Source organism: Nerophis lumbriciformis, linkage group LG03 (genome assembly GCF_033978685.3).
Source record: "Nerophis lumbriciformis linkage group LG03, RoL_Nlum_v2.1, whole genome shotgun sequence".
In the NCBI taxonomy this organism is placed as follows: Eukaryota; Metazoa; Chordata; class Actinopteri; order Syngnathiformes; family Syngnathidae; genus Nerophis; species Nerophis lumbriciformis.
This window is the reverse complement of record NC_084550.2, coordinates 69,084,158-69,107,623: the sequence shown is the minus strand read 5'-3', so window position 1 is coordinate 69,107,623 and position 23,466 is coordinate 69,084,158. Positions and strand designations below refer to the sequence as shown.

Here is a 23,466-nt window from a genome sequence, read left to right as displayed (position 1 = left end):
GTGTATTTACAACATTAATAATATATACATACTATGCAAATATAAACAAGCTTGTTGTGAAAAATTAGTTGGAATTTCACAAGAAAAAGGTCACAATTTCACAAGAAAAACTTAGAATGTTGGCAGTATTATAATAAGTCATAATTTTACTCAACGCAAGTCAACATTTTACAAGAAAAACTGAACATGTGTGCAATATTATGATAAAAGTTGGAATTGTACTCAATAACAGTCCTAATTTTACAAAAAAAGCTTAAAATTTATGAAAACAGTCGTGATTTTACTCGACAAAAGTCACAATTTTATAAGAACACTCTAAAATGTTGGCAATATTATAATAATAATCGGAATTTCACTTGGCAAAATTATGACAAAAGTCATAATTTTACTCAAAAGATTATACTATTTTACATAAAAGAGTAATAATTTTACGAGAACATATTGCAATATTACAGAAACAGAAAGCATATGAGAAATTGTTCCCAGTTTTATAAGAAAAAAGTCGACATATTGTGAGAAAACAACTGCTGCTTTATTTATTGTGTTGAATTTTTTGTTGTAATTGGTTTTTAATCTTCATTATTTACTTTAAGTTATTACAGTATGTCTCTATATACATATTTATTTTATTTTATGAATTTTGACCAAAGGGGGGCGTATTTCAAGTTCTTACACACACATGTTATTTCATATGTTGACCAGAGGGGGAGCACTTTTAAAAGCGACACACAGTCAATTTGAAAAATCCCTCCTTTTTGGGACCACCTTTTGATAGATGTCACCAGCAGGGGTGCAAATGAGACATTCTCTATTAGATGCAATGTTATTGGGACCATGATTTATGTCACCTCCTCATATGGAAGATACTTGTTGATGTCTCAAGAATGGAAGAAATACAAGAATACACGCGCAAAAACACACACCGAACAGCACACACACACACACACACACACACACACACACACACACACACACACACACACACACACACACATTCTTGTATTTGTTACATTCTTGAGACCTCCGAAAAATGCCTCCCTTTTTAGGACCAGCCTTTCTAGATATATAAAGATGTGTATTTACAACATTAATAATATATACATACTATGCAAATATAAACAAGCTTGTTGTGAAAAATTTGTTGGAATTTCACAAGAAAAAGGTCACAATTTCACAAGAAAAACTTAGAATGTTGGCAGTATTATAAGTCATAATTTTACTCAACGCAAGTCAACATTTTACAAGAAAAACTGAACATGTGTGCAATATTATGATAAAAGTTGGAATTGTACTCAATAACAGTCCTAATTTTACAAAAAAAGCTTAAAATTTATGAAAACAGTCGTGATTTTACTCGACAAAAGTCACAATTTTATAAGAACACTCTAAAATGTTGGCAATATTATAATAATAATCGGAATTTCACTTGGCAAAATTATGACAAAAGTCATAATTTTACTCAAAAGATTATACTATTTTACATAAAAGAGTAATGATTTTACGAGAACATATTGCAATATTACAGAAACAGAAAGAATATGAGAAATTGTTCCCAGTTTTATAAGAAAAAAGTTGACACATTGTGAGAAAAAGACTGCTGTTATTAAATTTTTTGTTTGTAATTGTTTTTTAATCTTCATTATTTACTTCAAGTTATTACAGTATGTCTCTATATACATATTTATTTATTTTATTAATTTTGGCCAAAGGGGGGCCAATGTTTGGCAATGTTATTGGGACCATGATTTATGTCATCACTTGTTCACACCTCCTCATATGGAAGATACTTTTCCTTCTTCGTGTCTCAAGAAGGGTAGAAATACAAGAACACACACACACACACACACACACACTGTTCCAAACAAGTGTTGTGCTTCTACTTCAGGTCAGTGTTCTTCACCACTTGAAGCCCGTGGAACATGTCAATCACATGGCTGCTCAGCCACAGTACCTGAGACCTGTCCATCACCCACTCATGATACACGCTCCTAATGCCCACATGTCCGGTAAGACACACACACACACACACACACACACACACACACACACACACACACACACACACACACACTACAGACTGTGCCTTATGCATTAAAAAAAAGTACTTTACCTGTTGTTATTAAAGGCCTACTGAAATGCGATTTTCTTATTTAAACGGGGATAGCAGGTCCATTCTATGTGTCATACTTGATCATTTCTCGATATTGCCATATTTTTGCTGAAAGGATTTAGTAGAGAACATCGACGATAAAGTTCGCAACTTTTGGTCGCTGATAAAAAAAGCCTTGCCTGTACCGGAAGTAGCAGACGAGTAGCGTGACGTCACAGGTTGTGGAGCTCCTCACATCTGCACATTGTTTACAATCATGGCCACCAGCAGCGAGAGCGATTCGGACCGAGAAAGCGACGATTCCCCCATTAATTTGAGCGAGGATGAAAGATTTGTGGATGAGGAAAGTGAGAGTGAAGGACTAGAGGGCAGATAGGGAAGATGCTGTGAGAGGCGGGTGGGACCTGATATTCAGCTGGGAATGACTAAAACAGTAAATAAACACAAGACATATATATACTCTATTAGCCACAACACAACCAGGCTTATATTTAATATGCCACAAATTAATCCCGCATAACAAACACCTCCCCCCTCCCGTCCATATAACCCGCCAATACAACTCAAACACCTGCACAACACACTCAACCCCACAGCCCAAAGTACCGTTCACCTCCCCAAAGTTCATACAACACATATATTTCCCCAAAGTCCCCAAAGTTACGTACGTGACATGCACATAGCGGCACGCACGTACGGGCAAGCGATCAAATGTTTGGAAGCGTACTCACTAGAGATGCGCGGATAGGCAATTATTTCATCCGCAACCGCATCAGAAAGTCGTCGACCATCCGCAATCCACCCGATCTAACATTTGATCAGAACTGCATCCGCCCGCCATCCGCCCGCACCCGCCCGTTGTTATATATCTAATATAGACGATGCAAGGCATTAGTGAGGTTATAAAGCTTTTGCCTGTTAAAGAAAGGAGACTGATCCAACGCAGCACAGACATTCGCGTGCCACGCTGTCACGACCCAGACGCACACCAGTGCGCAATCATATGGGAGCCGCGCGTCTCGCTGCCGGCGACGGCCGGGTATATGGGCCCGACGCTCCAGCGCCATCCATTTTCAGGGCTAGTTGATTCGGCAGGTGGGTTGTTACACACTCCTTAGCGGGTTCCGACTTCCATGGCCACCGTCCTGCTCTCTATATCAACCAGGGTGAGCCCCACCCCTTTCGTGAGCGCACTGCGCGCGGAGTGACCCCTGTTACGCGCCCCCGGCAACAGGGGTGGCGGGCAGGTAAGCTGCGCGGGCGGAGCGCGCGGAGTGACCCCTGTTACGAGCCCCCGGCCACGGGGGTGGCGGGCAGGTAAGCTGCTTACCTGCTGCGCGTGACGCCGGCCGTGGCGAAGGCGGACGAGGCGGGGTGTCGGTGCGGTGGGCGCGGTGGTGACCCTGGACGTGCGTCGGGCCCTTCTCGCGGATCGCCTCAGCTACGGCTCCCGGTGGGGCCCTCTCGGGGGAAGGGGCCTCGGTCCCGGACCCCGGCGAGGCGTCGGGGGCCTTCTCCGCTCCGTAAAAGTGTCCATCTCTTTTCTTTTTTTTTCTTCTGTTGTGGCATATGCTGCAGGTGCCTGCTCGTTTTTCGTATGTGGGTAACAACATTTAACTATGTATATATATTTCCGAATTGGTTTAACTGCCACCCGCCTGAATCTATTTAAAATCTAATTTTTTTTAATTTCAATCGCCCGACCTGACCCGACCCGACCCGCTGATAAAATCTAATTTTTTTAAATTTCATCCGCCCGATCCGCGGATAATCCGCGGACTCCGCGGTTGTGCCCGCAAACCGCGCATCTCTAGTACTCACGGTACCTTGTCTGCGTATCCAACTCAAAGTCCTTCTGGTAAGAGTCTCTGCTGTCCCAGTTCTCCACAGGCCAATGGTAAAGCTTGACTGTCATCTTCCGGGAATGTAAACAATGAAACACCGGCTGTGTTTGTGTTGCTGCAGTCGGCCGCAATACACCGCTTCCCACCTACAGCTTTCTTCTTTGCTGTCTCCATTGTTCATTGAAGAAATTGCAAAAGATTCACCAACACAGATGTCCAGAATACTGTGGAATTTTGCGATGAAAACAGACGACTTAATAGCTGGCCACCATGCTGTCCCAAAATGTCCTCCACAATCCTGTGACGTCACGCGCTGACGTCATCATACCGAGACGTTTTCAGCAGGATATTTCGCACGGAATTTAAAATTGCACTTTAGTAAGCTAACCCGGCCGTATTGGCATGTGTTGCAATGTTAAGATTTCATCATTGATATATAAACTATCAGACTGCGTGGTCGCTAGTAGTGGTTTTCAGTCGGCCTTTAATAAACTGACATAAATGTATCTCATCATGTTTATTGTCGTACTGTGAGACACATTGTAGTCTTCCTCGTTCCAATTGGCCGCAGTTTCACTTTTGGATCGTTTTTTTTTTTTTTTTCAAGTTTAAGGGGAACTACGGTTCACTTTTTTGGGGGGAATTTTGCCTGTCGTTCACAATCTTTATGAGAGGCATGGCGACGGATGGTTTAAAATAAATTATGCATTCTAAATATTAAATAAACGTAAATAAGTCAATGGGCGCTCCAGTATTCCGCACATAAAATCCAATTAACAACCATTCAAAAAGCACCAACAATACTTAATTTCCATTTGGTGACTTGAATATTAACAAGTATTAGTGATACTGTTATAGGGTTGTCCTGATACCAAAATGTATTTCGATACTTTTCTAAATAAAGGGGCTTTATTTTAACAAAAAAATCTTAGTGTACATTAAACATATGTTTATTATTTCAATTTAGTCCTTAAATAAAATAGTGCACATACTAGACAACTTGTCTTTTAGTAGTAAGTAAACAAACAAAGACTCCTAATTAGTCTGCAGTAACATATTGTGTCATTTATACACCTATTATTTTGTACACATTATTAAGGACAAACTGTAAAAATTAATTATTAATCTACTTGTTCATTTACTTTTAATATCTGCTTACTTTCTGTTTTAACAAGTTCTATCTACACTTCTGTTCAAACGTAATAATCACTTATTCTTCTCTTCTTTGATACTTTACATTAGTTTTGGATGATACCACACATTTAAGTATCGATCCGATACCAAGTAGTTACAGGATCATCATACATTGGTCATATTCAAAGTCCTCATGTGTCCAGGGATATATTTCCTGTGGTTTGTAAACATAGTATAAATTAAAAAAAAACGGAAAAAAGATTTTGTGATGCTAGAAAAATATTGATGTAATCATAGTAGTATCGACTCGATACGCTCCTGTACTTGGTATCATTACAGTGGATGTCAGGTGTAGATCCACCCATGGCGTTTGTTTACATTGTGACGCCGGTGAGCTACAGTGTGTAGTGAAGCATATTTAGCTATTCCTCGTCCTCCAGTGATAATAATACTTGTAAGAAACTTACTTTATTTGTCACCATGGAGGCGAGGATTAGTGATTTAGAAGTAGCTCAAACGCTGGTGACTGTGGATGGATGTTAGCTGCTAGCTAGCTAGCCATGTCTTAAATAAAGCACCTCTTCCTGAGGGCGTTTCAGTGTTATAACTTCACCTTTATCTTTACTTTTTACACCAAAATGCGTCCGTTCTCCCTTTTCTGTCTACACACTGTGTCTGCTTGTAAGTACTCTGTGTGTGCGCGCTGCCGAACATGCTCCTCTGCTCGTAAAACCAGCAATGTCATGCCCGTTAAAAAAAAAAGGGGTACTTTTTAGAGGCGGTATAGTACCGAATATGATCATTAGTATCGCGGTACTATACTAGTACCGGTATACCGTACAACCGTATAATATTGTTATTATAGTTTGTCAAAATAAAGCCATTTTTTGTGTGGTCCCCTTTATTTAGAAAAGTATCATAAAGTATGTAAATCCATGTTGGTATCGGTACCGAAATGTCGGTATCAGTACAACCCTACACATACTTGTTTGGTGACAAAAGTTTGAGAAGCACTCTTCTACCGATTGTACAACTTTGAGGATATCTATTTTTAGTGTATGCTTGCATGTTTTAAATCACAACCCTTAGCGTGCACGTCAACTTGTTCTTCGTGTCCCAGGACCCGCCCCTCCAGCAGCCACGGTCGTTATCGTGGTGTGTATCGCCGCCCTGGTGGTGATGGTGGTGATCGGCGTGTACAGAATCCACGCCACTCACCAGGAGGGCTCCAGGGAGGAAGAGGAGGGCGCAAAAGAGCCCGAGGTGGACTGGGACAAGTCTGCACTCACCATCACTGTAAACCCCATGGAGGTACACGCCTGCTCCTGATACCACATCTTTATGCTCTGGTATCCATTCTCTAAACTAAATATTGATACTTTTGACACTTTAGTTCAGGGGTGTCCAAGATTTGTTTTTTTTTGTTTTTTTACCAGGGGCCGCAATACTGAAAGTTTATTTTTTTTAAATGTTAAAAACACATATTGTGTTAGCTTTGTATCATTGATGACTAAGTATATCATTATCAATTATTAGTTAGAACATTTCAGTTTTTCTCATTACATACCAATTGTTTTGCTCTTTTTTTCTTACATTGTTACTGTTTTTTCATCTGTAAGAATTAGAGATGCGCGGATAGGCAATTATTTCATCCGCAACCGCATCACAAAAGTCGTCAACCATCCGCATCCACCCGAACTAACATTTAATCAAAACCGCACCCGCCCGTTGTTATAAATCTAATATAGACGATGCAAGGCATTAGTGAGGTTATAAAGCTTTTGCCTGTTAAAGAAAGGAGACTGATCCAATGTAGCAGAGACATTCAATGCGTGCCACGCTGTCACGGCCCAGACGCACACCAGTGTGCAATCATCTGGGAGCTCAAACTGCTGCAGGCAGCTGCGTTCTATCTTGTTTTAACATCCTGTGGCACTCTTCTGGGATCACGGCGGACGAAACTGCTCATGCTCAGGGTGTTTGTGGAGGTTCGGGGTTTTGCACAAATGTGATGCACCATGTTAGATGTCCCGGTTTTGTGACTGTCGTAGACATAAACAGCGTCGCAGCTCTTGCAAATCACGTAGCCAGCATTACTATCATCCTGATTTACAACCTCATAAAAACAAGTCCACGCTGAACTTTTCTGGCCTTTTTTTCCCCTGGTCTTTAGTACGGTATTCCCTTTTTTAGTTTGTCGCGAACCACGTTTGCTGCCGGCGTTGCCATCTCTTTTTTTTTTTCTTCTTCTGTTGTGGCATATGCTGCAGGTGCCTGCTCGTTTTTCGTATGTGGGTAACAACATTTAACTATGTATACAGGTAAAAGCCAGTAAATTAGAATATTTTGAAAAACTTGATTTATTTCAGTAATTGCATTCAAAAGGTGTAACTTGTACATTATATTTATTCATTGCACACAGACTGATGCATTCAAATGTTTATTTCATTTAATTTTGATGATTTGAAGTGGCAACAAATGAAAATCCAAAATTCCGTGTGTCACAAAATTAGAATATTGTGTAAGGGTTAAATTTTGAAGACACCTGGTGCCACAAACTAATCAGCTGATTAACTCAAAACACCTGCAAAGGGCTTTAAATGGTCTCTCAGTCCAGTTCTGAAGCCTACACAAACATGGGGTAGACTTCAGATTTGACAGCTGTCCAAAAGGCAACCATCGACACATTGCACAAGGAGGGAAAGACACAAAAGGTTATTGCTGAAGAGACTGGCTGTTCTCAGAGCTCTGTGTCCAAACACATTAATGGAGAGGCAAAGGGAAGGAAAAACTGTGGTCAGAAAAAGTGTACAAGCGATAGGGATCACCGCGCCCTGGTCAAGATTGTGAAAAAAAAACCATTCAAAAATGTGGGGGAGATTCAGAAGGAGTGGACAGCTGCTGGAGTCAGTGCTTCAAGATCCACCACCAAGAGACGCTTGAAAGACATGGGTTTCAACTGCCGCATACCTCGTGTCAAGCCACTGTTGACCAAGAAACAGCGCGAAAAGCGTCTCACCTGGGCTAAGGAAAAAAAGAGCTGGACTGCTGCTGAGTGGTCCAAAGTCATGTTTTCTGACGAAAGCAAATTTTGCATTTCCTTTGGAAATCGAGGTCCCAGAGTCTGGAGGAAGACAGGAGAGGCACAGGATCCACGTTGCCTGAAGTCTAGTGTAAAGTTTCCACCATCAGTGATGGTTTGGGGTGCCATGTCATCTGCTGGTGTCGGTCCACTCTGTTTCCTGAGATCCAGGGTCAACGCAGCCGTCTACCAGCAAGTTTTAGAGCACTTCATGCTTCCTGCTGCTGACCTGCTCTATGGAGATGGAGATTTCAAGTTCCAACAGAACTTGGCGCCTGCACACAGCGCAAAATCTACCCGTGCCTGGTTTACGGACCATGGTATTTCTGTTCTAAATTGGCCCGCCAACTCCCCTGACCTTAGCCCCATAGAAAATCTGTGGGGTATTGTGAAAAGGAAGATGCAGAATGCCAGACCCAAAAACGCAGAAGAGTTGAAGGCCACTATCAGAGCAACCTGGGCTCTCATAACACCTGAGCAGTGCCAGAAACTCATCGACTCCATGCCACGCCGCATTAACGCAGTAATTGAGGCAAAAGGAGCTCCAACCAAGTATTGAGTATTGTACATGCTCATATTTTTCATTTTCATACTTTTCAGTTGGCCAACATTTCTAAAAATCCCTTTTTTGTATTAGCCTTAAGTAATATTCTAATTTTGTGACACACAGAATTTTGGATTTTCATTTGTTGCCACTTCAAATCATCAAAATTAAATGAAATAAACATTTGAATGCATCAGTCTGTGTGCAATGAATAAATATAATGTACAAGTTACACCTTTTGAATGCAATTACTGAAATAAATCAAGTTTTTCAAAATATTCTAATTTACTGGCTTTTACCTGTATATATTTCCGAATTGGTTTAACTGCCACCCGCCTGAATCTATTTAAAATCTTTTTTTTTTTTTATTTTAACCGCCCGACCCGACCCGCGGATAAAATCTAATTTTTTTTTATTTCAACCGCCCGACCCGACCCGCGGATAAAATCTAATTTTTTTTTTATTTCAACCGCCCGACCCGCGGATAATCCGCGGACTCCGCGGTTGTGTCCGCAAACCGCGCATCTCTAGTAAGAATAGAATAAAATAATAATAATATTTGATTGCATAACTGCATAACCTAGTGTGTCAAAAATTATGCCTGTACAAAAATATTAATGTTCAGTTACATATTTAACTGTGTTTATTATTAATGTTATAATTTTTCAAATTGATTACTTCTTAAGTTAGTATTATTTTAGTTTTTAAATAACTAACTAAATTTGTTTTCATTTTAAGTATATTTTAAGATTTTATTTTTAGAGCTTCTAATATTTTACACCAGGGGTGTCTAAACTTTTTATATAAGAAAACATGCTAAAAACAGTTATTTAATTAAAGACAAAACATTGTGTTATAGGTGACTAAGTATATTATTATTAGTTTAAAAATTTCTGTTTTTCTCATTACATTCTGATTTTTCTCTTTTTTTCTTACATTTTTACTGTTGTTTTTTCCATGTAAGAATAGACTAAAATGATAATAATACTAATATATGATTGTGTAACTGCATTACCTAGTATGTCAAAAAATATGCCTGTACAAAAATATTAATGTTCAGTTACACATTTTACTGTTTTTGTTATTATTGTTATACATTTTCAAATTGATTACTTCATAAGTTAGTATGGTTTTAGTTTGTAATTAACTAACTAACTTTGTTTATATTTTTGGTATATTTTATTTATATTCTTAGAGCTTCTAATATTTTAGATCAAGGGTGTCTAAACTTTTTTATTTTACAAAAAAAAATGCTAAAAACAGTTATATATTTAAAGACAAAACATTGTGTTAAAAATTCAGTTTTTCTCAATACATTGTGATTTTTTTCTTTTTTCTTACATTTTTACTGTTGTTTTTTCCCATGTAAGAACAGAATAAAATAATCATAATAATAATAATATATGATTGTGTAACTGCATAACCTAGAGTGTCAAAAATTATGCCTGTCCAAAAATAGTAATGTTGAGTTACACATTTAACTGTTTATTATCGTTGTTATAATTTTTCAAATTGATTACTTTATAAGTTAGTATTATTTTAGTTTGTAATTAACTAACTAAATGTTGTTAATATTTGAAGTATCTTTTATTTACATTTTTCGAGCTTCGAATATTTTAGACCAGGGGTGTCTAAATTTTTTTATTTTTTTAAATGCTAAAAACAGTTATATATTTAAAGACAAAACAATGCGTTATAGGTGACTAAGTATATAATTATTAGTTTAAACATTTAAGTTTTTCTCATTACATTCCGATTTTTTCTCTCTTTTTAAAAAAGAAATTCTATATTATTGTTTTCTCCCATGTAAAAATGTAATAAAATAACAATAAATATATAACTGCGTAACTGCATAACCTAGTGTGTCAAAAAATATGCCCGTACAAAAATATTAATGTTCAGTTACATTTTTAACTGTTTATTATTAATGTTATAATTTTTCAAATTGATTACTTCTTAAATTAGTATTCTTTTAGTTTTTAATTAACTAACTAAATGTTGTTTATAGTTTAAGTATATATCATTTATATTTTTAGAGCTTTTAATATTTTAGACCAGGGGTGTCCAAATTTTTATATAAAAACAAAAAATGCTAAAAACAGTTATATATTTAAAGACAAAACATTGTGTTATTGGTGACTAAGTTTATTATTAATAGTTTAAAAATGTCAGTTTTTCTCATTACATTCTGATTTTTCTCTTTTTTTCTTACATTTTTACTGTTTTTTCCCCATGTAAAATCAGAATAAAATAATAATAATAAATGATTGTGTAACTATAACCTAGTGTGTCAAAAAATATGCCTGAACAAAAATATTAATGTCCAGTTACACATTTTACTGTGTTTATTATTATTGTTGTACATTTTCAAAATGATTATTTCATAAGTTAGTATGATTTTAGTTTGTAATTAACTAACTTTGATTATATTTTTGGTATATTTTATTTTGTTTCTTAGAGCTTCTAATTTTTTTATATCAAAGGTGTCTAAACTTTTTTATTTAAAAAAAAATAAATGCTAAAAACAGTTATATATTCAAAGACAAAACATTGTGTTATAGGTGAATAAGTATATTATTTTTAGTTTAAACATTTCAGTTTTTCTCATTACATTTCGTTTTTTCTCTTTTTTTTTTTTTAAATGTCTATATTATTGTTTTTTCCCATGTAAAAATATAATAAAATAATAATAATATATAATTGCGTAACTGCATAACCTAGTGTGTCAAAAATTATGCCTGTACAAAAATATTAATGTTCAGTTACACATTTAACCTTTTTTATTATTATTGTTATAATTTTGCAAATTGATTACTTCACAAGTTAGTATTATTTTAGTTTTTAATTAACTAAATAAACTTTGTTTATATTTGAAGTATATTTTATTTCTATTTTTAGAGCTTCTAATATTTTAGACCAGGGGTGTCTAAACTTTTTTATAAAAAAACAAAATGCTAAAAATATTGTGTTATAGGTGACTAAGTATATTATTATTAGTTAAAAAATGTCAGTTTTTCTCATTACATTGCGATTTTTGTCTTTTTTCTCACATTTTTACTATTGTTTTTTCCCATGTAAAAATAGAATAAAATAATAATGATAATAATATATAATTGCGTAACTGCATAACCTAGTATGTCAAAAAATATGCCTGTACAAAAATATTAATGTCCAGTTAGACATTTTACTGTTTTTGTTATTATTGTTATACATTTTCAAAATGATTATTTCATAAGTTAGTATGATTTTAGTTTGTAATTAACTAACTAACTAATTTTATTTATATTCTTAGAGCTTCTAATATTTTAGATCAAGGGTGTCTAAACTTTTTTATTTTACAAAAAAAATGCTAAAAACAGTTATTTATTCAAAGACAAAACATTGTGTTATAGGTGACTAAGTATATTATTATTAGTTTAAACATTTCAGTTTGTCTCGTTAAATTCCCAAATTTTCTCTTTTTTCTTACATTTTTACTGTTGTTTTTTCCCATGTAAGAACAGAATAAAATAATAATAATAATATCATATGATTGTGTAACTGCATAACCTAGAGTGTCAAAAAATATGCCTGTACAAAAATATTAATGTTCAGTTACACATTTTACTGTGTTTATTATTATTGTTATAATTTTTTCAAATTGATTACTTCATAAGTTAGTATTATTTAGGTATTTAATTAAATAACTAAACTTTGTTTATATTTTAAGAATATTTTATTTCCATTTTAGAGCTTGTAATATTTTAGACCAGGGGTGTCTAAACTTTTTTATTTAAATTTTTGTTGTTGTTGCTAAAAACAGTTATATATTTAAAGACAAAACATTGTGTTATAGGTTACTAAGAACATTATTATTAGTTTAAACATTTCAGATTTTTTCATTACATTGCGATTTTGTCTTACATTTTTACTGTTGTTGTTGTTTCCCATGTAAGGCTAGAATAAAATAATATTAATATATGATTGCGTAACTGCACAACCTTGTGTGTCGAAAATTATGCAAAAATATCAATGTTCAGTTACATATTTAACTGTGTTTATCATTATTTTTATAATTGATTACTTCATAATTTTGTTTTATTTTTAATTAACTAACTAAACTTTGTTTATATTTTAAGTCAATTCTATTTCTATTTTTAGAGCTTCTAATATTTTAGATCAAGGGTGTCCAAACTTATTTATTAAAAAAAAAAAAATGCTAAAAACAGTTATATATTTAAAGACATTGTGTTATAGGTGACTAAGTATATTATTATTAGCTTAAAAATGTCAGTTTTTCTCATTACATTCCGATTTTTCTCTTTTTTTCTTACATTTTTACTGTTTTTTCCCCATGTAAAATCAGAATAAAATAATAATAATATATGATTGCGTAACTATAACCTAGTGTGTCAAAAAATATGCCTGAACAAAAATATTAATGTCCAGTTACACATTTTACTGTGTTTATTATTATTGTTGTACATTTTCAAAATGATTATTTCATAAGTTAGTATGATTTTAGTTTGTAATTAACTAACTTTGTTTATATTTTTGGTATATTTTATTTTGTTTCTTAGAGCTTCTAATTTTTTTATATCAAGGGTGTCTAAACTTTTTTATTTAAAAAAAAAAAATGCTAAAAACAGTTATATATTCAGAGACAAAACATTGTGTTATAGGTGAATAAGTATATTATTTTTAGTTTAAACATTTCAGTTTTTCTCATTACATTTCGTTTTTTCTTTTTTCTTTTTTAAATGTCTATATTATTGTTTTTTCCCATGTAAAAATATAATAAAATAATAATAATATATAATTGCGTAACTGCATAACCTAGTATGTCAAAAATTATGCAAAAATATCAATGTTCAGTTACATATTTAACTGTGTTTATCATTATTTTTATTATTTTTATAATTGATTACTTCATAATTTTGTTTTATTTTTAATTAACTAACTAAACTTTGTTTATATTTTAAGTCAATTCTATTTCTATTTTTAGAGCTTCTAATATTTTAGATCAAGGGTGTCCAAACTGATTTATTAAAAAAAAAAATGCTAAAAACAGTTATATATTTAAAGACATTGTGTTATAGGTGACTAAGTATATTATTATTAGTTTAAAAATGTCAGTTTTTCTCATTACATTCCGATTTTTCTCTTTTTTTCTTACATTTTTACTGTTTTTTCCCGATGTAAAATCAGAATAAAATAACAATAATATATGATTGCGTAACTATAACCTAGTGTGTCAAAAAATATGCCTGAACAAAAATATTAATGTCCAGTTACACATTTTACTGTGTTTATTATTATTGTTGTACATTTTCAAAATGATTATTTCATAAGTTAGTATGATTTTAGTTTGTAATTAACTAACTTTGTTTATATTTTTGGTATATTTTATTTTGTTTCTTAGAGCTTCTAATTTTTTTATATCAAGGGTGTCTAAACTTTTTTATTTAAAAAAAAAAAAAATGCTAAAAACAGTTATATATTCAAAGACAAAACATTGTGTTATAGGTGAATAAGTACCGTATTTTCCGCACTATTAGCCGCACCTAAAAACCACAAATTTACTCAAAAGCTGACAGTGCGGCTTATAACTCGGTGCGCTTTATATATGGATTAATATTAAGATTCATTTTCATAAAGTTTCGGTCTCGCAACTACGGTAAACAGCCGCCATCTTTTTTCCCCGTAGAAGAGGAAGTGCTTCTTCTTCTACGCAAGCAACCGCCAAGGTAAGCACCCGCCCCCATAGAACAGGAAGCGCTTCTTCTTCTACTGTAAGCAACCACCCGCCCGCGTAGAAGAAGAAGAAGAAGAAGCGCGCGGATATTACGTTTCATTTCCTTTGTGTGTTTACATCTGTAAAGACCACAAAATGGCTCCTACTAAGCGACAGGTTTCCGGTTCATGAAAAGACGCAATCTCTCCATCCGCACACGGACTACTATTTCACAGCAACTGCCTAAAGACTTTCAAGAAAAGCTGGCTACTTTCCGTGCATATTGTAAAAACAAGATAGCTGAAAAAAAGATCCGGCCAGAGAACATTATCAACATGGACGAGGTTCCACTGACTTTTGATATTCCTGTGAACCGCACTGTGGATACAACGGGAGCACGTACGGTGAATATTCGCACCACAGGGAATGAGAAGTCATCCTTCACTGTGGTTCTAGCTTGCCATGCTAATGGCCAGAAACTTCCACCCATGGTGATATTCAAAAGGAAGACCTTGCCAAAAGAGACCTTTCCAGCCGGCGTCATCATAAAAGCTAACTCGAAGGGATGGATGGATGAAAAAAAGATGAGCGAGTGGTTAAGGGAAGTTTACGCGAAGAGGCCGGGTGGCTTTTTTCACGCAGCTCCGTCTATGTTGATATACGACTCCATGCGCGCCCACATCACGCTGGTTTTTAATATATTATTAAAGTTTGACTGACCTATCTGACTGTTTTTTTGACATTCCTTTAGCCCAGTTAGATGCGGCTTATAACACGGGGCGGCTTATAGGTGGACAAAGTTTTGAAATATGCCGTTCATTGAAGGCGCGGCTTATAACCCAGGGCGGCTAATGGTGCGGAAAATACGGTATATTATTTTTAGTTTAAACATTTCAGTTTTTCTCATTACATTTCGTTTTTTCTCTCTTTTTTTTTTTTAAATGTCTATATTATTGTTTTTTCCCATGTAAAAATATAATAAAATAATAATAATATAGTTTTTTTTCTCATTACATTACGATTTTTTCTCTTTTTTCTTACATTTTTACTATTGTTTTTTATGTTGTTCATTGAAAACACACAACTTTTTCAATTTTAGCTGACACATTAGGTATATTTGCACAAAGTATCGGATCGGTATCGCCTATACCGGCCTGAATTTTACACCTGCAGAAAACTCTCACTTGTGTTGTTGTGTTTTCCCCCCCAGAACGTGAAAGGAGCTCAGGCTCCTCGTGAAGAGGCGAGCGGAGATCAGTGCGGGGAGGAGGAAGACGATGGAGAAGATGTGGGAGGAATGGCGAGCGCAGAGTCGGATAATAGCGACGAGGAGGAGGAAGGGCAGATGGGAATGGCGAAGAAGCAGAAGTGGGACAGTTCCTTCATGACATACTGACCACACGCACTGATAAGAAAATATACCTGCACATAAACACACTCAATAATCATTCTGTCCTCTCCTCTTCACACACTCATTTCCAATCAGACATCTCCCCCTGCTGGACAGAGCTGAAACCGCAGCCTGACTGCTCCATCCCCATGTTCAGCATTCATGACGCAGCATGGTGTCAAAGGTCATAGTGCTCCTTCTTTTCGTTTGATAATTGCAATGAAAATGTTCATGTCCAATTACTTTTCTATTCTTTATTTTTCAAGACGGTGAAAGGCAATATCAAACGTTATCAGTCCATGAACAATGCACTTACCGTATTTTCCCTACCATAAGGCGCCCTGGGTTATAAGCCGCGCCTTCAATGAACGGCATATTTCAAAACTTTGTGCACCTATAAGCCGCCCCGTGTTATAAGCCGCATCTAACTGCGCTAAAGGAATGTCAAAAAAACAGTCAGATAGGTCAGTCAAACTTTAATAATATATTAAAAACCAGCGTGATGTGGGCGAGCATGGAGTCGTATATCAACATGGACGGAGCTGCGTGAAAAAAGCCACCCGGCCTCTTCGCGTAGACTTACCTTAACCACTCGCTCATCTTTTCTTCATCCATCCATCCTTTCGAGTTAGCTTTTATGATGACGCCGGTTGGAAAGGTCTCTTTTGGCAAGGTCTTCCTTTTGAATATCACCATGGGTGGAAGTTTCTGGCCATTAGCATAGAAAGCTAGAACCACAGTGAAGGATGACTTCTCATTCCCTGTGGTGCTAATATTCACCGTATGTGCTCCCGTTGTATCCACAGTGCGGTTCACAGGAATATCAAAAGTCAGTGGAACCTCGTCCATGTTGATAATGTTCTCTGGCCGGATCTTTTTTTCAGCTATCTTGTTTTTACAATATGCACGGAAAGTAGCCAGCTTTTCTTGAAAGTCTTTAGGCAGTTGCTGTGAAATAGTAGTCCGTGTGCGGATGGAGAGATTGTGTCTTGGAAACCTGTCGCTTAGTAGGAGCCATTTTGTGGTCTTTACAGATGTAAACACACAAAGGAAATGAAACGTACGGTAATATCCGCGCGCTTCTTCTTCTTCTACGCGGGCGGGTGGTTGCTTACAGTAGAAGAAGAAGCGCTTCCTGTTCTATGGGGGCGGGTGCTTACCTTGGCGGTTGCTTGCGTAGAAGAAGAAGCACTTCCTCTTCTACGGGGAAAAAAGATGGCGGCTGTTTACCGTAGTTGCGAGACCGAAACTTTATGAAAATGAATCTTAATATTAATCCATATATAAAGCGCACCGGGTTATAAGCCGCACTGTCAGCTTTTGAGAAAATTTGTGGTTTTTAGGTGCGCCTTATAGTGCGGAAAATACGGTAGTTTGTAACGCGGTGGATGAGTTGGTGTGTCCTCTTTTTAATTTTAGCAGAAACCTTTGTGCACTTACTGCATACCTGCCAACTACTCCGGTTTTCCCGTAATTAGTACGGTTTTCATCAACCTATTCCGGGTTACGGTTGCAGTGATGAGAAATACGGTTTTTCATTAATTTAAAAAAAAAAAGGGTGAAAACTACGCGAATTGCACCTTGTGCAGACAAGATTTTTCGATTGGACACGGAGGAATTAGCGATGTAAAAGACCACGTTGGGACAAAAAAACACAAGTCTAATGCCGTTGCTACACTCTTAGAAATAAAAGTGCTAAGTAGAACCATATAAGGTTCTTCGGCTCGTCCTCATAGGAGAACCCTTTTTGGCTCCAGGTAGAACCTTTTTATAAAGGTTCCACCTGGAACCCTTTTGGAGGGTTCTACCTAGAACTGTGTGTGTAAGGTTCCACCCAGAACCCTCCATGAGAGGTTCTACGAAGAACCCACGCAGGGAGTTCCACTAAGAACCCTTTCATGTTTCAAGGGTTTCATCTAGAACCCACACAGGGAGTTCCACTAAGAACCCTTTCGTATTTCAAGGGTTTCATTTAGAACCCACACAGGGAGTTCCACTAAGAACCCTTTCGTATTTCAAGGGTTTCATCTAGAACCCACACAGGGAGTTCCACTAAGAACCCTTTTGTATTTCAAGACTTTCATCTAGAACCCACGCAGGGAGTTCCACTAAGAACCCTTTCGTATTTCAAGGGTTTCATCTAGAACCCACACAGGGAGTTCCACTAAGAACCCTTTCGTTTGCCAAGGGTTTCATCTAGAACCCATGCAGGGAGTTCCACTAAGAACCCTTTCATGTTTCAAGGGTTTCATCTAGAACCCACACGGGAGTTCCACAAAGAACTCTTTCATGTTTCAAGGGTTTAATCTAGAACCCACACAGGGAGTTCCACTAAGAACCCTTTCATGTTTCAAGGGTTTCATCTAGAACCCACACAGGGAGTTCCACTAAGAACCCTTTCGTATTTCAAGGGTTTCATTTATAACCCACACAGGGAGTTCCACTAAGAACCCTTTCGTATTTCAAGGGTTTCATCTAGAACCCACACAGGGAGTTCCACTAAGAACCCTTTTGTATTTCAAGACTTTCATCTAGAACCCGCGCAGGGAGTTCCACTAAGAACCCTTTCGTATTTCAAGGGTTTCATCTAGAACCCACACAGGGAGTTCCACTAAGAACCCTTTCGTTTGTCAAGGGTTTCATCTAGAACCCATGCAGGGAGTTCCACTAAGAACCCTTTCATGTTTCAAGGGTTTCATATAGAACCCACACAGGGAGTTCCACTAAGAACCCTTTCGTATTTCAAGGGTTTCATTTAGAACCCACACAGGGAGTTCCACTAAGAACCCTTTCGTATTTCAAGGGTTTCATCTAGAACCCACACAGGGAGTTCCACTAAGAACCCTTTCGTATTTCAAGGGTTTCATCTAGAACCCACGCAGGGAGTTCCACTAAGAACCCTTTCGTATTTCAAGGGTTTCATCTAGAACCCACACAGGGAGTTCCACTAAGAACCCTTTTGTATTTCAAGACTTTCATCTAGAACCCACACAGGGAGTTCCACTAAGAACCCTTTCGTATTTCAAGGGTTTCATCTAGAACCCACACAGGGAGTTCCACTAAGAACCCTTTCGTTTGTCAAGGGTTTCATCTAGAACCCATGCAGGGAGTTCCACTAAGAACCCTTTCATGTTTCAAAGGTTTCATCTAGAACCCACACAGGGAGTTCCACAAAGAACTCTTTCATGTTTCAAGGGTTTCATCTAGACCTGACACAGGGGGTTCTAAAAACATCCCTTTTCAAAGGTTTTCACCGATAACCATCTTGTCTTCTGAGGGTTCTATAAAGAACCATATTGTATTCTACAGATCCGTTTAGTTCATATTATATTGTGGTCATTTATCATGTTGACATTGAACAAACATTCAAAACATTTTAATGTGAAAAACATTTATTTAAAGATAGGCACCATTATTGGCAAATGTTATCAGAAAGTATGTCCCTGGTGACACAGGATCTTACCCATGCTTTCAACAATCCCTGAAGAACTCTTTCTTCCAAAAACGGTTCTCTGGATCAAAATAGTTCTTATTGGAACCCTTAGTGTTAGTGAGAACCCTTTTAAAACCAATTATTCCGAAAAGGGGTTTTAAAGGGTTCTCTGGATCAAAATGGTTCTTACTGGAACCATTAGCGTTACCAAGAACCCTTGAAAAACCCTTTCTTCGGGAAAGGGTTTTTCAGAAGCAAATGGTTCCAGTTAGAACCTCAGCCCTTGTAGAAGAACCCTTTTAGAACCCTTATTTCTAAGAGTGTAGCGATACAAGTGGGAAACTTTCAATGTTTTTCGTCGCCCAAACAGATTCTTTGGATGTGATAAATGCCGAAGTTTTATTTACGGAGGCAATAATTGAGCATGGACTTCCAATCGCACTGGCTGATCACATGGGACAGTTAAATGTTTGTAATGCAACTTTTAAAAATCATTACGCGGTGATCGCGGTCCCAAAAATAAACTTTTCTTGCATGATAATGTCCAGAAAAACTCACTTTATATTACTATAGAGTCCTTTTAACGAATGAGTTTGATGGTTTATCACAAACCTTAAATGAAAGAAGTCCTTTGTTCTCCTGCACCATGCATGCACTTTGGCCTTGCTTCGTGTTTGGTGCGCAGTCCTGTCGGCTGTATTTCACAGCACGTCTTTGACAACTTGAAGTGGCATAAAACATTTAAAACAAAGGGGTTATAGGAACAATCACTTTCAGTGTTTTATGCCACTTCAAGTTGTCAAAGACGGTATGCTGGTGCCCGACTGCCACAAGTGGAACAAACATTTGAAACAAAGGGGTTATAGGAACAATCACTTTCAGTGTTTTATGCCACTTCAAGTAAACTTATCATAAAGTTACCATATCATTTTTGCAGTATGATCAATCTGATAGAATAAATTTGGATTTTAGCCACAAAAAGGTAATGACACCAATGTTATCTATTGGAATTGTTTAGTACTGTTATACTGTTAAAAGTGTTTATACTATTTATGCTTTCAAGTCCAAGTTGAAGAAATCTTGTTAAATGTTGACAGCATAACTACCAAAATACAGAAGTATGTCCTTAATATTGTTGCAGTGCTATTTCTGTTGAAAAGTTAAAATGATTACATTAGAGATGTGATGTGCCACTTTTCAAGTGTCTGATGGCTTGAATTAATTTTCATGAATTTTTCATATTTTGAATTCTTTTGAAAGGCTTACAAAAAAACTACATTTGAATTGTAATTCCATGCTATTGACAGGACTATTAATTTTAATGAAGTTAGCTTACCATGTTTACAGTATGATAATTGGGATAGAAATGTGAATTTTAGGCACAGAATATTTTTTACAATTGAACAAGGCAGTAGATTATACAAGCTTGGACAGAAAGGTAATAATGACACCAATTTTTTTTTTAATGGAATTGTTTAGTACTGTTTTACCATTTGTTTACTGTAAAAAGTGTTTATACTTTCAATTAACAAATTGAAGTCTTGTGAAAGGTTGACAGGATAACTGGCATTAACTGTCAAAATAATGTCAAACTATTGAAGTTAGCTTACAGAATAAACATGCAGAGGTGGGTAGTAACGCGCTACATTTACTCCGTTACATCTACTTGAGTAACTTTTGGGATAAATTGTACTTCTAAGAGTAGTTTTAATGCAACATACTTTTACTTTTACTTGAGTATATTTATACAGAAGAAACGCTACTTTTACTCCGCTACTTTTACTCCGCTACTTTTACTCCGCTACTTTTATCTACATTCAGCTCGCTACTCGCTACTAATTTTTATCGATCTGTTAATGCACGCTTTGTTTGTTTTGGTCTGTCAGACAGACCTTCATAGTGCCTGCGTTTCAACAAATTCAGTCACTGGTGACGTTCACTCCGTTCCACCAATCAGATGCAGTCACTGGTGACGTTGGACCAATCAAACAGAGCCAGGCGGTCACATGACCTGACTTAAACAAGTTGAAAAACGTATTGGGGTGTTACCATTTAGTGGTCAATTGTACGGAATATGTACTTCACTGTGCAATCTACTAATAAAAGTTCCAATCAATCAATCAAAAGTGTGAAGGAAAAAAGACCCTTTTTTAATTTCAACCGTACATCCCGTCAAAAGCCTAAAGACTGACTGCACAGTTCCTGTCTTCACAATAAATGTGCCGCTCCATGGCGCCTGCGCTTTCAAAATAAGAGTGTCCGAAAGCCAGCGCAAACAAGCTAGCAAGCTACGGAGTTTGCCGCCAATGTATTTCTTGTAAAGTGTATAAAAACGAATTTGGAAGCTGGACAAATAAGATGCCAAAAACCAAACACTTTCATGTGGTATTAGACAGAAAGGAGGAACTTTTTTTCTCCTCCATTTGAAAACGAGGACGCAATCAGCACTACTGTCTGATTCCAATCAATGCAAGTCATCAGAATCAGGTAATACACCAACTTATATTCTTGTCTTCATGAAAGAAAGGAATCTATATGTGTTAAACATGCATGTATATTCATTAAAACACCTTTAACATGTAAACAAAAACGGCAAAATAAATAAATATAAACTATATACTGTATATATCAATGTATGTATATATATACAGTATATATGTGTGTGTGTATAAATATATATATATATATATATATATGTGTGTGTGTGTGTGTATATATATATATACATATGTATATATGTATATATATATATGTATGTGTGTGTGTGTGTGTGTGTATATATATATATATATATATATATATATATATATATGTGTGTGTGTGTGTGTGTGTGTGTGTATATATATATATATATATATATATATATATGATATGTGTGTGTATGTTACTCATCAGTTACTCAGTACTTGAGTAGTTTTTTCACAACATACTTTTTACTTTTACTCAAGTAAATATTTGGGTGACTACTCCTTACTTTTACTTGAGTAATAAATCTCTAAAGTAACAGTACTCTTACTTGAGTACAATTTCTGGCTACTCTACCCACCTCTGTAAACATGTCAATCAACCCATATGATTTTTGCTGTAATATTTTTGTTTTGAAAAGTCACTGTGACTGATAGAAAAGTGATGGTTTTAGCAACATTTTAACCTGTCTGAATGCTAATAATCATTTTTGCGTCGGGGGGCGAAGCCCTGAACCCCCCACCAGGACTTTGTCCTGGACCTACCGGGGCCTGCGGCCCTTGGACCCTGGCTACTAGGTTTTTCTGATTTCAAAAGTTGGCAGGTATGTTACTGTATCTCCAAACGCCCACCCACCAAAACAACAACCTTCTGCGTGACTACTGGCAAACAGAAACATATTTTTGTTACGGCTATCTGTGTTGGCCCTGCGATGAGGTGGCGACTTGTCCAGGGTGTACCCCGCCTTCCGCCCGATTGTAGCTGAGATAGGCTCCAGCGCCCCCCGCGACCCCAAAGGGAATAAGCGGTAGAAAATGGATGGATGGATGGAATTAAAAGGACAGAACAGGACTATTTGTGCAGGGTTGTTATCCTTTATGTGGAAATAATTATCATGAATCCATTAAATACAAATCAAATGTTAAATAATAATAATGTAACCTATTTTCTTCTCTTTGACGAGGAAAGTGTGAATGAATAACACACTAAATTCCTCATTTATGATAAAAAAATAAATACATTATGACTAGTGATGGGTCCGGCAACACCGATGCATCGGCGCATGCTCCGAGCTCATAGAGCAAAACCCTGTGTCGGTGCGCGTACCGCTTTTAGAAAGTCACGTGACCGACCATGAGCTGTTTTGGTCACGTGACCGATACGCGAACTGTGTCGCACTGACGCCTCCTCTGTGCCCTGTGAGCGGCTCTTTTCTACAGCCGGAGAAATAATAACTAAGAAGAGAAATCGTCCAAAATGTAATACGTCGGAAAAACTTTTTTTTTTTTTTTCTTTTTTTTTAAATGTGTAAAAAATAAAATTTAAAAAATTCCCAGTCCACAATCATCCACAACACGTTCTCTTAGATTTCCATGTAATGATACATGTTCACATTATTTATTGACTGTATCTAAAAATGATAAAAATATATTTTTATTTAAATGAAGATATGAAATAATCCTAAATGAAATACAATGACTTGGTTTATATTATTGTATATACTAGGGCAGGGGTCACCAACGCGGTGCCC

The 23,466-nt window shown here is 36.4% G+C and overlaps 1 protein-coding gene across 1 annotated transcript in view; it reads left to right on the top strand.

The window, feature by feature from the left end:
• Positions 1-16,439, top strand: part of clstn2a (calsyntenin 2a) — a 628,752-nt gene extending 612,313 nt beyond the window's left edge. The window contains exons 16-18 of the mRNA XM_061941840.2: positions 1,886-2,006; positions 6,209-6,399; positions 15,638-16,439. Of these exons, the coding sequence (XP_061797824.2) occupies positions 1,886-2,006; positions 6,209-6,399; positions 15,638-15,823 (498 nt within the window). The 3' untranslated portion in view covers positions 15,824-16,439. The remainder of the gene's footprint in view (positions 1-1,885; positions 2,007-6,208; positions 6,400-15,637) is intronic.
• Positions 16,440-23,466: the final 7,027 nt, after the last annotated feature.